The 17,577-nt window shown below is 38.3% G+C and overlaps 1 protein-coding gene across 2 annotated transcripts in view; it reads right to left on the minus strand.

The window, feature by feature from the left end:
* Nucleotides 1–17,577, minus strand: part of STK3 (serine/threonine kinase 3) — a 155,463-nt gene that overhangs the window by 96,400 nt on the left and 41,486 nt on the right. For both annotated transcript variants that reach the window (XM_084510469.1, XM_084510470.1), the window contains exons 5-6: nucleotides 12,546–12,710; nucleotides 11,962–12,129 (exon numbers count right to left, since the gene is read on the minus strand). In XM_084510469.1, coding sequence (XP_084366595.1) covers nucleotides 11,962–12,129; nucleotides 12,546–12,710 — 333 coding nt within the window. The remainder of the gene's footprint in view (nucleotides 1–11,961; nucleotides 12,130–12,545; nucleotides 12,711–17,577) is intronic.

The following is a 17,577-nucleotide window of genomic DNA, read 5'->3' on the forward strand; positions in this document are numbered from 1 at the left end:
ACAAAACACTTTCAAGAAGCACATAAATCAGAAGCAGGCAGTTTGGTTGCAAACAGGACACTTTAACTGCAGCATGTTTTGGGATCACAGACAATACAGGACAAACCCAACAACAAAGGGCAACAGTCTGCTTTGACCCCCTTTTACATAAATCAAACATGCAAATGTGCAAAAGCAGGCCTGATGAGAGAACAGCTTTTGTGAGCAGTGAAAGATGTTAGGTCATTTAAACGTTATGCATGATTCAGAAATAAAGGGTGAGATAGACTGCATCCTCATGGTCTATGTTTAATCTCCTACTCCTTTCTTTGATGGAGCAAAGAACACCAAAAGCTTTTGGTCAAAATGATCAATGCCAATCAAAAGAGGAATCAGAACACTTCTTCCCAAACTTTTTAATTTTTCCACCTAATTCTTTGACTACCAGAAATACAAAAAAGTAACTTTTCCATTCTTTTGGGAGTCATTACTAGTGAGAGCTTAGGTACACCAAACATACTCTATATATGAGTTCTTCATGCATCTCTGGCAACATTCTAAAATAAATCATCTCAATCTAGAAATATTTCAAGACAGAATGACAGCCTGCCTTTGTGGGAGCAGTTGCTCCACAAAATCTCCACCTGCAGACCTTTATGTGCATAGAGTAAATTTCTTCCTCCAGAAAGTTTTTTCAGCCTGTATCACCTCAATTACACAATTTATATTCTCTTTAAAAACAGCTGTCAGCACACCTGAAGTGATACAATTTTGCTGATGTAAGAGATTCTTACCCCTGAAAAGGGAGGAGACTTCTCCCATGCTTCCAAGTCCTGCCTTCCTCCAACTGCATTAAATGAAAGCAATTCATTTTGTAAGAAAATGGCCACAATCTCAAAAAAAGTTTGCTATTAAAATCAGAAATTTACATCAGTGCAGCGATGATAACACACAAGTTTGTCAGCTATGACAAGCCCAAGACATTATAAAACAGCGGGTGCAAAAATCCTTACGCATCTTAGAGCTGTTCCTTTCCATAACAGCTAGCCAGGTTAATTACATTGTACACTTCAAGTTGGAAGAAGAAGGAAGCAAAGACCCAACACAGGTGGCTAGAGTCTGATTATTTTCTCAGTTAGCACTGAGAAAGTTTTGGGGGTTTCTTTTGACAAGATTTGTAAGTGTTCAAAATTTTTCTCTATCCAGTTCAAACTCTGAAAAAATTGTCTTAAGTCAAAGCCGTGCTTTCATTTCATTCAAGTTATCTGAAGAATCCCGGATGACAAAGGTTGCAGCTGAGGGTGTGACTGTGCTCTTTCGGGATAGCTAGAACAGATGGGGACACGTTGTGGCAGTATCAATCTTCTGCATTCATCAGGAAAGCCTGTCCAGGTCCACTGGCCACCTCTCCCATCCTGCCAATTCTACCACAATCATCACTGCTGTCTCACACACACACACACGATAAAACATATCTAGCAGAGATGTGTTTGTCAATATTAGTCACACTTGCACAGTTTAGCCACATTACAGGCACGTTGATCCAGGTGATTTTTAGCAAGGCTCGTTTCAGATGACACCAAAGCCATCTTCAGAATCCTACTGCCAGATAAATACTGCAGAATACTCTTTCCCCTCCAGGCAAGTTATTTAAAACCAGAAATCATCAACTACAGCCCTAGACCCATCAGCTTGCTGTAGGATTTCCAGTCTAGCAAGAACCTACTAGCTACTTTGTACTCAACGTATTTTCCCACCAAAAACCTCACATCACATCCAGTTGCTCCAGTCTCACCATTTGTTCAAACTGAAGTCAAAGGTGACCTAACAATTCACACAAATAAGAGAAGTTTTAAGGAACTTGGCATTGCTTTCTCTACAGGATTCAATTACCTCTCAGTGTTGAGCAGCACGGTATTAAATAAAGTTCAGTTTCTTTTTTCTTAAATTAGGAAATTGCACACACTCATTTTCACCCCAAAAAATAAGTGTTTGTTTGTTCTGAATATGAAAACAGAAGTTTACACAACTGTGTTCCTCTGAATAATAAAGGCAAACAAAACCAAGATAGCGCTAATATTCTACCGTCTCCTGACGTAAAATTAAAGCATTTAAAGTGCTCACTCAGTTGCTCAAACTTTTCTCCAAAAGTGAAAGGACAACACAGGCAATGCTCACTTGTGTCTGCACGTACTCATCCAATGCCCTCTGTCCCCAGGCCAGAGTTCATCATTACAACATTCCTTAAGGAGTCATCTGCTTTAACAGGAAGGGTATTTCAACACATGCATGTTAGTCTCCCCGTAAGTCTTGGATTTGCTACCATGTGAGGCTCCAATAATGCAACTACTCAGTGTGCACAAAAGAAAAAAAGGAAGAAAAAAAGCAGCAGCAGAGAATACTGGGCTTCCACCTCTATTGCCAACTCTACAGTCATGGTTCCAGCACTCCCCAGGTACTGGGAAGTGCTGAAAGGGCCAACACATGTTCCCTAGAACACCTTCAAAGTACATCCCCACCAAAATATTCTTTTCTTAGATCAGATCACCTCATAAACTGTTCTAAATTCCTGGGGAACAATGAAGAACACCACACACCTGACACTTCCTAGCCTCTCACGTGTTTCTGTAATTCTCCCTAAATCAGAAGTTGTCTTGATAGTTCTGATTTGCTCCACGAGAACACATCAGCACGGACGGCACGGAGTGCAGGAGCATGCTTGGCACAGGAGGCTTTTGTTAGCAGAGCTCTTCAGGTAGGCACGCAATAAGCACCACTTCCAAGAGTTAATGCAGTTTTGCTTTTCTAAAACACGGACCGATGCATAAAGCCCATAACACATTAAGATAGATATGGCATTCCAAACACCTCAAACAATCTTCACAATCAATGTGAATTCTCAGACACAGTAAAGACACACAGAAGAAAGCAGAAATCTGGAGGTAACGCTTGTGTTGGCTTGCTTTCTTTCCCAGGGGAACGTCAATAATGGAGAACTCACATCTGGAATAAGAACTTGGATCCATATAGTTTTGAAAACAGATCATGCTAGCTAACAAATGCAAACTTTCATTCCACTTTTGCAGGTAGACAATGCTGCTTTCTGCCATGGGATATTATTGAAAGTATTTCCTATACATTCTCTTATGGCATTTTTAAAATAACCTATAAAAACTGAAATTGATACAGAAAATTCTAATACAAAAAAATCACAAGTTGCATCCCCCGGTCAACGGAGTCAGTTCACAGACCGCTGACTGCGTGTTAGAGCTCTGTTTAAATATTTAGTCAGTAAAATAAAAGGCTGAAATGAAAAAGGCTGGTTTCATTCTTCTCTAAAACCAGGGTGGTCTACGGGCAATTTTTTGATACCACTGGTGTTGCCGGGGAAACAAAATGAAAACAGGTGCCATCAAATACAAATTAAAGATTTAGTTCTATTTTAAACCACCTTAAAACAAAGTTTCCATAAACTTTTTAACTGATACTACTACAAATTTGACAATACTTTATAACAAGAAAAGGATTATAAGTTGTCTTTAGACCATCAAGTTTTAACTGAAACAAATTTAGTCTGATTGGCAACCTTTCCTTTTAAATAAATTTCTTACATTTATTATGCATCATCCTCTTTAAAAGTGACTGAGTGTACATTTTAAGGCAATATAATACCAAGACAGAAACTGGGTACATACAGTCTTAATAAGCTTTATCAATTCCAAATTTTACCTTCCTTTCAATTGAAGCAATTTTATATATATATATATATATATATTTTTTTTTTTAAACTAAGTAAACAGTCAGTATAAATTTAAAGAACGACAAAAAAAGAAATCTTACAGTGAGTAGTAATAGAAGCCTAATATTTTACTCCTAATCTGATTGCGGTTTTCTGCCACATAATTCAAAATCAAATATCCCTCTAACCAAAACCCAAGTAAATACACTTCTGCTTTTAAAAAGTGTAATAATGTATTAAGACTTGTGCTATACACTAGTCAAGTCTCCTTGACAAGGACTCTAAGTCTACCAACTACACAGAAATAAAACATTTTAAAGTTTAAGAAAAAAATGAACATATTCACTTGAACGAAGAAGCGTTAATTCAAGCCACCAATGATCTTTTAAAGATTTACGAAGTTCTTTTTTGGCTTAACAAGACACTAGTCACATGCAAAAATTCAAGTGGACCTATTTCAATTAAAAGCAATGCATAAATTCCCTCTTCTATAAAGGTAGCTGCCAGACCTCTGAATAATTAAAAAAAAAAAAATCATCTTTTATGTTTTTTGTTAATCATAGAACTTGAAAGATTATGGAAATAAAAAGAAATTGATGCATGTGCATGTATCATATATGTCCATGTAAGGACATGTATATATTTGTGTGTGTGTATATATGTGCATATATTTATAGCTATTCACTTGAAGTTTTGAAATCCATGCTATACTTTACAATATCCTGCAGGGTACTGTAGAATTTTTAGTAAAAGGAGTTCTCTGAAGTCTGTGCATAAATACGCTGCCGAATATTTTTCAAAGTCCATTGTGCAAGGTAAAAATGAACTGAACAAACCACCCAGCATACAATTATGCGTACAGATGATGGAAAGGCTTATTCAAGCAGGAATGCTGTAATGTTAATTAATAAACAAGTCTTGTAACATACAACTTGTGATTCTAGTTTCAATGCATCTTGATGATTTACTACTGGTTGTCTATTTCAAATAAAATTTTCTTGAGATCATCAAGTTGCAGAATAGTTTTGCTTCGCACTTTGATCTATGTTTACAGTTTTCCTAACATCACAAATGAGCAGATTTACAGTGATTTAAAACTTCTGAATGAGCTTTTTGGTGGAGGGTTTTGTTTTTGTTTGTTTGTTTATTTCCAGCATTCCTCCAGGGAGAAAGAGGCCAGCTCAGTAGTAGAGAATAACATTAACCCATACCATGCTAGGTTGGTTCGCTGAATGTATTCCTGGCTTTAACCACAAGAACAGGTCCATCAAACAACTTTTACCAATGCTTTCAGATGTGCGCTGTTCGATGCAACATTCACTGAAGTCATCAAGAATCCTTACACCTATTTCACGGCTTCATTCAGTCCCCACTTACTGTTCCAGTGTCTTTGAAAAGTAGTATTTCCAGGTCAAACATTTCCCTATTAATGTACCTCGCAAATAAATGGGTAGTATCATGGTATGGTCCTTTTTTCAGATTAGCACTTCTAAGAATTTGAATCATACACAGAAGATAGACAGCATTACATGAAACTAACCAACATCAAACTTCCCTTACAGTTATTTTAGTTAAAGTTTCAAGTTAACTCACTTGTGTGTAATTATGAAATTACTGTACTGATCCTCCGCTTACTTTGAAAGTGATTAATCAAAGTCAGAGAAAACCAACCATCAACTCAAATATGTTTCAAATTTCCTATTCAGGGGTGAGTCTAAAAAGATGAACCAATTTAATTTTAATTAAATCCTCATTTAGAAGCATGAAATAAATGTTTTCCATTTAATTCAAATTAAACTCCAGTTCCAGTCCAAATTTCAAATATTCTCCATTTCTGCTACTTTATTACACATGACAGATTAACATTTCCTTTTTGTGCACAGATGCAACCAACAAACCTGGTATCATAAAAAATAAAGAATGCATACTTTTAATAGTGATAAACTTATTTATCCTGCGCCAAATAATTCTATTGATTAGAAAGTGCAAGCAATGCTTGGTATATAGGAACCTTCATTAAAATTCTATGCTAGATATGCCAAAAAGTGGGAAGAAATTATATTTCTTCATCACAAGAAACTGGCCTATACCAAGGATGTATTGTCTGAGTTGACCTCCTCACTCATCAGAACACTCCCAGTAGTCTCCTCCTCTACATTCAGCTCACGGTAGAGTTGGTGACGAGCAAGTAAGCAAATTAAATCCTTTCAAAATCTGCTTCCTCCCTGAATCCTGTAGGCGTTAAATATTCAAAAAAAAAAAAAAAGTCATACTTCTTTGGAATTCAACTTTGAAAGAAGAAAGCTGTGAACAAAAAAGAAATCAAGATACAAATCCTCGCTCAGTGATGGTATTAGTGTAAGTGCAACAACTGGTTTGAACCACAGAACACTACTACTGTCTTAAAAGCAAATTGCTACATATGCTGTTACTATATAGAATTGCATTTCTCATGGAGATTACGTGGGAAACAACTCCTTTGACATTGGACAAAAAAAGATATAAGGAACATTATTTTCTGTTAGACAGTACCAACTGTGCTCATTTTATTCTCAAAGTTAGTCCACCTATTTGAAATTGGGGTCCTATTTTGCTCCACAGGGGCAAATAGCTCATGAAACAACACTCTTCTTCAGCCACATGCTTGCCTAAGGCCTGCTAGAAGTTTACCTCATGAAGTTCATCTTTAAATACTGTTGCTGACGTACCGCTCGAAGAGCGGATGAGGTGGGGAAGGAGGGAAGCTTTGCAGAGAGCACATCTACCCTTAAAAAGTCTAGAAATCAGTCTCATTTTATTGATAGGCACCACTGGAAAAGTCTAAGAGGACAGGTAAGATGGGCTCCAACCTCATCCTAGCACCATGTATCAGTGAGAACTAATTCTTGTTCTTTGGTCAGTTTCTGAACCAGTTCATCATGTGGCTGCCTAAATGCTCTTTGCAACAGACATGGCAGGAAGAAAGCCCCTCTGAAGCTTTTTAAGGTCAGTTTAAAGCAAACAAACTCCACACAAAGCTCAGAGACACCTAAAGGTCTCTCAAAACCTCTTTGCAAATTCTAGTCTTCTGCTTCAACCATATCACACCACAGAATTAGGTCACCACATATTAGCATATCTAACATACTATAGATGTACGTAATACAGTGTATCACGATTTATTAAGGAACTTAGAATGAACATGGCATCATGTTGGACAACACACACTAAAATCCCGTCTTGAGGAATCAAGTTTTAAGAAAACGACGAGACACAATGGAAGACCCAGTTCGAAAAGGGGAGCCATTTTGTTGTTGTTGTTCCTTTAACTATATGCATTCATAACCCTACCACTGACAGAACTGCATGTGCTAGGGTCTCATGCTTTTTTCCAAGTCTTATGATTTAACTATTTTAAAATAATCTTAGTACTTCCAGGCACTTGAAAGCACACAGTTTGCCTACAGTTAAATACCCTATCATAACACAGAAGCCACAACAGAAATTCCACAGAATTATGACCTCCCTGAGGAATCCCACTCAGGGAGTCCTACCACAACTCACTGCCTTCTTCCACAAGATTTTGAACAGGTAGTAAAGTAATAAACAGTAATATACAATCAACAATCCATATTTAAATCTCTTTAAATATTAACTCGCTCTATCTAGAAACAGCAGTCAAGATCTTCAGTTATAAATTAACAAGTGCCTCACAGAAAGTTTTTTAAAAGGGAATGACTTTTGGAAGTTACCTCAAACTCTTTTCTAAAGATAAGCAGAAGCACTAAAATAAGAAAATAGTATAATATACTTTTATAATGCTGCTCTAAATTGAAAGCAGTAATGCTAACGTGACCTCTCAAATAAAACAATAGAAACTGATGAGACAATTTCATCTGTTGGAGAAGGGGAAAAAAAGGCAAGCATTCCCCCTATTTGAATTGGTTATATAGAAAATCATCTGATAATGCCAAAAGGTTTTTAGTGTTCCCCCCACCCCCCATCCTCAACTTCTGGCATAAGAAGGTATAGAGGAAACCATTTACTCAATGATTAAAAACCAGTCTAAATCAGACAGTGATGCTCAACAGGACACCTTCCTTGGTTCTTGCAGCTTTACACAGCAATAATTCTCACTTCAAACTCCACTTTTAACACAGTATGCTGAGAATAAATAACTGGGAAATGGTAGATTGTTATAAGATACATCAGGCATAAAAGGTTATTACAAACAGATTAGTCCAGGATGGAAATGACACAGGCTAAGCAGGAGGCATGGATAATCTGGGTAAGTGCCATGGAAAAATAAATATCATGATTGGACTTAAAGCAAATGGAAGCAGTTCAAATTGGCTTCCTCCAATTCACTGTAGAACATGTGATGCCCACATGGTCCATTTCCAACAAACCTCACCAGAAAGAAACAAAGGCCAATACTGTGAAGTGTTGAAAAACGCATCTACCACCAGCTTCTTCCATACTGCAGCAACATGAATTATTGCAGCTGCCTGATAAGCATGAAAGAATTTTTTTTTTTGAGCTACCAGCATTTATCTGAAATGCTCCATCCTGTCAGTAAGTGTTGACCTTGCAAAGAAGAGCAAATTTTATGAAATACAGGCTGCAGTTTTACAGTCGGCCTACAAGGCTCAGTGCATAGCTGTGGCCAGAAGTAGTAACTCCACTCAAACCACTTCCCCCGTCCATCTACGTGCTCCTACAGCTCCTCTTGCTCAGCTCCAGCAGGTTTTCTGTCAGATTAGCTTCCCAGAAGACCAGTTCTTCTGCCCAACTCCTTGTGAGGCCACAAAAACGCCAGTGTTTGCTTACCAGAAAGGTCAGCAGGAGCTCCTAGCTAGGGACAGACATCTTTATAACCTGAAGCCCACACTTGGAGGGGCTTAAGTTGATCATGAAAATCACAGCCTCATGTCAGTAAGTGACCATTGCATTAATATACTGAAAATACATAAGGTAAGGGTGGTGGTCCTAGAGAAAGGGCCTCAAAAGATGCCATTCTTAAGGTGTAAGATAAGCTTTATGGCAAAGTTAGTCTACTTCTTAACAAAAAGAAGCGTCAGCACTACGTAGATGGTGATCAGATAAAAACCCTGCAGCTTAAACAATCTTCCACCAAAAACAACTCATTTACGTAACAAATTTGAGATCACAGCTTGATCAGCAAACACAAAAGATCTATCAAAAGCACGTTACCAACTTGCACCAAAAAACATGATCAGATCTACTGTGGAAAAATAGGGCCAACCTTTGTCTTTCTACCAAAAGAAATAAAAAAAAGAGGCCTTTAGAAACAAACAGACATTAAAGACAGATATTGCAGGAAGAGGAGAGACTACACAAAGCAGTTAATGGTTTGAATTAAATTCAGACAGTGGTAGGAGGAATACTTTATCAGAACAGCCTGCACATATGCTGCAGTCCATAGGAAACACAGGAGCACAGCTGTTAAAGCCTCTCAGTGCAGGTTCAGAGTAGGAGCTTGAGTCTTGCTCTAGACCCACACAGAAGCCCCCTTTAATTAGCTCCACTATAATAAATTCAGAACTGCTCATCCCAGCACAGGAACCAAAGGCAGATGCATACACCGTTACCCACATTAACCCTGGTCATTGCACTGACGACTGCAATCAGACTTCTAGCCCTGTTAAATTATCTAGGTTTCAGTGATTTTTTTTTTTTTTTTTTTTTTTTTTTTTTGACTCAACAGCAGACTCACTGCCATTTCTAGCAACAGTATCACCACAGTTTAGGGTAACCTTGACAATGTCTGAATTTTTTCCCTATCTGAAAAACGCTTCTTTGAGGAAAATTCGGAGAAAACACAGAAGTTTCCCTTGCTAACAAAGCAAACCATTATTACAGCACCAGCAAAAGCACAAAAAGGAACTCTGACACGAAATATGCGAGGCATTCTGTAATTCTTACATGAACAAAGCATTAGACTACCAGGCTTGCAGATGGTCTTGACCTTTGAGCTTCAAACCAAGTACAACAACAGCAGGTTATTTTGAACTCTGATTTGCCCCAGAAACAAGTGAAAATATCACTGATGACACTTACACAGTCAAGTACACTAAGCCACTAATACTTGAACAGAGAGGAACTGATTTTTTTTCCCCCCACACCAAATTCCATTTTGCACCCCCTGCTTCTCATTCTTTCCCAGCTGAAACCAGTGCAACTCCTCAGAGTAGCCAGAGTGTGGTTAAGCAGAGGAAGCTATGCTTGTTTGCATGGAATCTGCTATTTCCTCTCTGCCAAAACACTTGTTTAAAGAAGTCATGTAATATTTCTATTAAGCTGTAAATGCAGTTGACAAGGAAATAGCCTACTGGCAGTGCATTACCTTTGTGGCAGTGCCAACCAGCCTACAGCAAAATAGCGCACATGGTAATTTCAACATGCATTCCCAAGTAACAAAATTGTGCCTTACATAAATACCACAGAACTCCAACAACATCTAGAAAAAGCAATGAAAATTTGCCCAAGCTTTCATGCTTGCCTATATCAATTCTGTGTCATAACTAAAACAAAGTAGGAAAGCATCTACATATGTCCAAATGTCCTGTGAAGCTGTATCATATGACACTGGGAAAACTATTGCAACTTAAATCTGTGTATTTCTTGTTAACCACTGTAACAACTCACTAATAAAAATTAAGAAAAACTCTAGGTATCAAATACATAAAAGACTACTAACTGCATACAAGCCCTTAAAAGCCATAACGTAATTTATTAACAAGAACACATGTTCTATGTAATCCAGAATTGTTGTGTTAAATTACTTTGGCCTTTGATAGCATTCATTTGATTACACGAATTAAACAGATTCACAAGCCTTCAAACTCAAACAGTGACCTTTGATTTATAAGCAGCTATTGTCACGCTTATAAAATCCTCACTGATAATGCAGTCCTCACCTTTCAACAGCTAGTGCAACTACACACAATTATGTCAAATGAACTCAGCTGTAATAAGGACAGCTTCACTGAAAGTACAAGCAAGAAAGCCACCATGATAAAATTCAACTGATTCGTAATCAATAATTCTTCAAATATTTTTCCCCAATATGTCAGTTCATCTGAATTAAATTCCCATTGATATTGAAAACAAACTACAGAGATGCTTATCCTGGTCTTCTTGGCTTTCATCTGAGTATTTTCAGTTTGGACACTAATTTTAAAATAGTTAGCTACCCAGAAAAAAAAAAAAAGTGGTGCAAGAAAAACACTAAGTTTTGCAGTTGGAAACATTACATCATTTTGGAAACAAAACACTCACTAGCTTTAGCTGAGCTGCACAGTGGAAAAAAATCAGGAAACATCTCAGGTCCAAAAAGCACAAACAAACAAGAACCCAATAGCACTAAATACACTTGAACTTACAAATGTGCTACCTTACAGTAATCGCATATGAACAGCACCTTCTCCCTGAAGACTGCTGATATACTTTTATCGTGATCCTGATATACGACACATGAGCAAAAGAAAACTGAGTAAGATAATCTAACGTGTATACAATTTTCACAGCAAAGCACAAAGGTGAAAAATAATCTGCTTTTAACATAAAGTTTCTTTTTAGTACCAAATGGGTTTTTATGTGTAAACAATCCAAGAAAGGATTATTTATTGATGCTCAGTGTAGTTATTCTAGTGTTCATTTCAAAAAAGAAAACAAAAGCATGACTACCACTGGCAGCACTTATTCCTAGACAAGCATTTTTCCCTATGAACTTCTCAAGAGCAATTCCTTTATAAATGCTACTTCTCATAGAGTGAGTAATTCTATTTACATTTTTATTTTGCAAGAAGTGAATTGGTTCAGCAACAGACTGTAAGGGCTGGTTAAAAAAAAAAAAAAAAAAAAAGAGCTGCCAAAGGTTACTAACACCAGTAGTGCTCACACACAGCAATCCTAAATACTCTTCTAGATGACTTTTAAGTCAAAACTTACAAAGGAGGATGGCTTTTTGGTTATGGAACTCTACAAAGTGCAGCTGTAGTCTGAAACTGGCTCTATATGTTGCCTTAAGTCAATTAAGCATTTACTGTTTTAGTTCTCCCTCCATTGGAGATAACACTCAGACACCTTACAAACACATGTCAAAAAACAAACGGCAGCAAATAGGAAGCATCACAGCAAGTAGAAATCCCTTGTCATAAATTTCATCCATGAATGCACTGTTTGATGACTCCACTTTTAAAAAAATACAATTAGAAGTAAATGCTAGGGCATACGCTTACCCTCATTGGATGAATATCAGCATATGGAGGCTTTCCTTCAGCCATTTCTATTGACGTGATACCAAGGGACCAGATGTCTGCCACACAGTTATAGCCAATCTCCTGTATTACTTCTGGAGCCATCCAAAATGGAGTTCCTATAACAGTATTACGTTTTGCCATTGTATCCTGTAATTACATTATTTATGCAATTAAAATAGTGATGTTTATTTTCACAAATTCCTTTGATATTAGTTATATATTTAAAAGCTAAAATTAGCTACTCTAAGCTCAAATGGTAATGACAGCAATTAAGACCAAGCAGATTCAGGCCACCAGCCTCTAGAAGCTAAACAGGTGACAACGATCGTAAATCTTTAACGAAGCTTTAAAGCATAATCAGCAACCATTTGAAGTACAATGGGTTATAACAGTAAAAAAAAAAATAAAAAATAAAAATAAAAAATAGCCTTCCAATACATGAAATACTCAACCACTAGTTTATTTTCAGACACAAAATTCAATGCAGAGAAAGAGACAGAAGTATAAAAAAAAGGTTAGCAGCACTAAAGCATTTTTAAAATCATCTTTCCACATGTACTTACTGTTAACTGGCCAGCTACACCAAAGTCAGCTAATTTTGCATGCCCTTCAGTGTTAAGAAGGATGTTTCCAGCCTTGATATCTCTATGTATTTTTCTCATAAAGTGCAAATATTCAAGTCCTTTAAGAGTCGATTTCAGAATAGTTGCAATTTCATCTTCTGTTAGCTGCAAGAAAACAAAACCATTTTCAGGTATATACATGGACTGTTTCTATACATTTAGGCTATTTAAAATATGGCCTGGAGGGGAAGACGTACGAGGAACGGCTGAGGTCACTGGGCCTGTTCAGCCTGGAGAAGAGGAGGCTGAGGGGAGACCTCATCGCAGTCTACAACTTCCTCGTAAGGGGGTGTCAAGAGGCAGGAGACCTTTTCTCCATTAACACTAGTGACAGGACCCGCGGGAACGGGGTTAAGCTGAGGCAGGGGAAATTTAGGCTGGACGTCAGGAGGGGGTTCTTCACAGAGAGGGTGGTTGCACACTGGAACAGGCTCCCCAGGGAAGTGGTCACTGCACCGAGCCTGTCTGAATTTAAGAAGAGATTGGACTGTGAACTTAGGCACATGGTCTGAACTTTTGGGTAGACCTGTGCGGTGTCGAGAGTTGGACTTGATGATCCTTAAGGGTCCCTTCCAACTCAGGATATTCTATGATTCTATGATTCTATGATCATTTCATAACGTTTATCACACCATCTACATGATGTATTTTATAGACAGGAATAGAGCTTCAAGAGCTTCTCCAAGAACAAACAAAAAACACAAGGGATAAAGGTGTACAGAAAATAGAGAAATAAATACAAATAAACAACTAAATAAATATATTCTTCACAAAGCTTGGTAAAAAAATAGTCATCACAGAGCTTGTTACTCACTATCTGTAGTGAGATAATGGAGATAGTGTAGCTTGCAGAAATACAGGTAGTAATTGTTAGGAAGTTTGTCTGACTAACTGGTTTGCAGGACTCTGCTGAAGCCTGTCTTTTTAGATGTTCTTCTGTTCTTTTTGAGACTGGTCCTTTCATTTTACACAGAATATAAGTAAATGCTCGTTTTTGAAGATAAACATTTCTCACTCTGCCTGTGCTCCAACCTGACACAAAGCTGCAGAACTACACCCACACAGATGTGCCCCTATAACCTTCCCAAAGCCCTACTCAGCCCAGAAAAAGGGCAACTAAGATGTCAGGGTACTTTTATGCCAGAAGGTGCCAGTAACTATTATCACCTGTTCCTTTGATCCGTAGACAATTACAGAAACGACTGAGAATGGATGCCAACCAGATGCTATGCGCTTTTTCTTCCACCATTTTTCTTGCTTGTTGCCATCTGATGCAGAGAACGAATTCTCCTTGAACTTTTGGGTTCTTTTTAAATTACCTACATTATTCAACAATTGTTAGATGACATCCACACAGGAAGATATAACGGATCTTCCATTTCAACCACAAACACTGTGTCCTTTAAAATATCTTCCAAGGATGTTAATTATTTTGCTGTGTATGCAAAAGTTCCCTGTTAGTTCTTTGTGTGTAGATAACCCACAAAAGATATGCTGTGATATACTGGACTACTATTACACTGCAAGATTGTATACCTGAACTAACATGAATCTTACATAGCTAGAGCTGGCCCTGAATAGATTTTATTCAATGATCCACATTTCAGTCATCCCAAGTACCACTATATGATGATAGTGTAACATGTCAGCCCATGGCTTTCAAAGTATTCACAGACATAACTCCTGATCTCCAAAAAATAAAAAATAATTATCCCCTTACGTAACATTTATCAGTTTATAACACTCTGTAGACTCAGCAAGTCTACAGCCATGCTGAATTTTTAACAGGTCTCTTTGCATTCTTAAGTAGCAGCATGTCCTTCAACTACTTCCGAGAATCCAGGTATGAGAATTGAAGTTCTCTGCTGTTTTAGAGCTGCTGAAGTCAGCAATACAGTCAGCATAGTTGAACTGGCACTCTGTCACATTTGTTGTTTATTTTTCAGTCAGGATGAATGGAAACGTATTCTCAAATTAGTCACAGTAGCATGAAAGGACACAGTAAGACTGAATACAAGTTGAAAAATGAAAAATTGAAGAATAAGCCAAACAAACCAAAAACTGTCAGCAGTAATATTTATTGAACTCCATGAGCATCACAAAGCAAACACTAGGAACTCTTTTTGCTTGATTTTTTTTTTCAAGCAGACTAGACAAACTTCAGTGTTAAAACTAGAAAAAAAAACATGCAAAAAAGAATCATAATTGATTAAATATCTCCTATAAGTAAAGAAGCAGTATGAAATGCACAACTGTTTATATTAATTGCTTTAGATCTGCACAACTGGAACACAACCTCCTGAGAAAGTGCTATCAGAGATCCAGGAAGAGTGAATCTTTTGCAGGTACTAGACCCCTTAAGAACACTTCTTAGATTTTGATCAACATCTTAGAATAAAAGAAAACACACCCATATATACACGATTCATCCCATGTGATGCAACTTTAAGGAAATACAAAGAAACTGTTCAGTCAACCGAAATGCCATTCAGTTATAGCAGCTTGTTGGTACTTTAATACAAGAACTAAGCAAATAAACTTCCAAGACATACTTGGAAATGCAAGAAGCTACAGAACCAAAGATGAATATCCTAATTTGGCTGCAACACCAGGTTGTAATTTCCCTCTATTTTCACAATCCTGTCCAGAAATTAAGTTAAGCAATAGCAACTCCTTCCAGTTTCAGTTCTGAAAGTGCTGGTACACATCTGCAGCTCCCTTCCAAAAACAAAACCAAGAACCAAAACCGTTTACAATCCCTCCGCAAGCCAGCAGGATGACTCAACAGAAATGAAAAAATGATGAGTCAGCAAGATGATCTGCACCTGAGTTACTCATAACTAGCTTTAATTATTTAACAAATAGAACCACTTCCCTATTCCTGCTTCACTCCAGCCTCATAAAACCTGGGCGTGGAGCCCAAGGGCACAGTTACACATGCACTCGCTTAGGCTGCAGTGCCAAGCTCCAGTCCCTCCTTTCGCTGAAGCCTACAGCAGTAATTCCTACTGTCAGCCCTTCCACTAAATGACTGGAACTGACCCTAGTTAAAAATAAACCTGCCTGCCAAATTATTTTTCCAACAAATCAGTCCCACAGTTCAATTAACGGCACAGTCAGTCAGCAGGGACGTAGCAGAGGTAGGAGCTGCTCCTTCCAAATAAGTACACGCTACTACACCCAGAGATTTTCAGGGACTTGTATGAGCCTTTCCCGATGCAAGCAGACAACATACTCGATGGTGGGACAAACTCCACGCTCCTCGGCAATTGGTGACCGCCTCCACAGCGCATTATGCATGCCTTGCCTGCCATTTCTCTCCGAGATCTTGCACAGTGATTCTATTCAGTGGCATGCTGCTCAAAGCCTTTTTTTGTGCTGCTTCTTCGTGCTGGCTGCTGCGCTGCTTCAAATGATGTATGCTGTGAGAACCATGAGAACTACAAACCCTGTTGTGTACAGCATCTTTCCTGGCATTGCTCTGTCCCTGGGGGAGTGAAACTGCCTACCTGCTCTGCAATCAAGATAGGACTCCAAAGTCAACTGTACAGTAAACTGAACTATGGTCAGAAGGATATCTGGAGGAAGAGACAGCCCAGAGTGCACGAGCCAGTAGTTTTCTGGTTCAGTGCAGTAAAATATTATCTGAAGACTCACACTGCATGCAATCCAACTTCTAGCTATTAACAAATTCAGTTAAAGAGTTTATGGTATGCTGAATATAACACTTTCTGCTGGAGCTTCGCCAAACCTACCCCAGCTCAGAAACAGCATCCCTTGTCTCTGATGACTCCCACGCAATCATGAATATGCATATTAGGAAGACACCACCAACAACGAAAAACAGCACGGACAAACGTACAGTGAGATCATGCAACTCACTGCCTGCTTTCCTCCAGAGTCACATTATGACGAACTGATTAAAAGTCTCTGAAGGGTAGGTCTCTGTTCAACATGAAGTATTCTTAAGGAAGCGAAGCCCTGCTTGCAGTTCTTGAAATACCAGTGGGCAAATAACATGGAGATCTCGGGGTCACCTCTAGATGGAGAGGTGCTTTTACAACTGCATAGCAAAGTCCAGCTCTCAAAAGAAGGTAGCACAACAGCTGTATCAAAAGCTCGACAAAGAAGCTAAGGATCACGAAACCAGCAAGTGAGAAGAGGGTGTACTGCAGCCTGTACTGCAGCCTGTACTGCACGTAGGTTGTGCAGTGCCTGTGTTATCCTCTTGAATGACTTTTGTCTTGCAATCCACCCACAATAATCCTTGTCACAGCAAACAACTTGTTATCTACTAACTCTAGTTCCAACAGTAGTTTGATGCAGAGATACTAGCGCCATCAATAACCAGCGCACAGTACAATTAAAACTAACAAAGCTATTTAATATTTTAATACTGGGAATATGTTACAGTCAGGGTTACTATCCTGGTCCAGATGTGTGGTTCTCATGCTGTACTATTGCTAGATCGAGCCATATGGGTGTCATGTTTCCTGTTAAAACAGTTGATTTATTTGATTCTGAGGTTTTAAACATGCAGCACCATTCTTCTTCAGAGCATAGCATGCTCTGTACATTGCACCTTCGTGCAATTTCACAGTCGTCATCTTTCTGCTTCACTTCTGATTTCCTGTTGTGTCCAGATCCTCATTTATCTCCTTGGTATCTTTGGCTAGCTCTGGTTCTGTGTGCTATGTCTCTCTGATTGCTGGTGCTACCCTCTAAACATGAGTCACCCATGAAACAGCTTCAAATCCATCATCATCAAAACCACATGCAAGTCACACATTCAGAAGTACGAGAATGAAAAAGGCAAACAACTCCATAGCCTATGTAAAAGCATCAAATAACAAAGGCAATCATTAAAGTGGAAATTTGGGACAAATCAGCTCACAGCACACTCAGGTGTTTCACATCCATTCAGAGGCCAGCTAATCTACGTGTTTCTGTTCAACTGGCTGTGGATGTCACA

Source organism: Aythya ferina (genome assembly GCF_964211825.1).
Source record: "Aythya ferina genome assembly, chromosome: 2".
In the NCBI taxonomy this organism is placed as follows: Eukaryota; Metazoa; Chordata; class Aves; order Anseriformes; family Anatidae; genus Aythya; species Aythya ferina.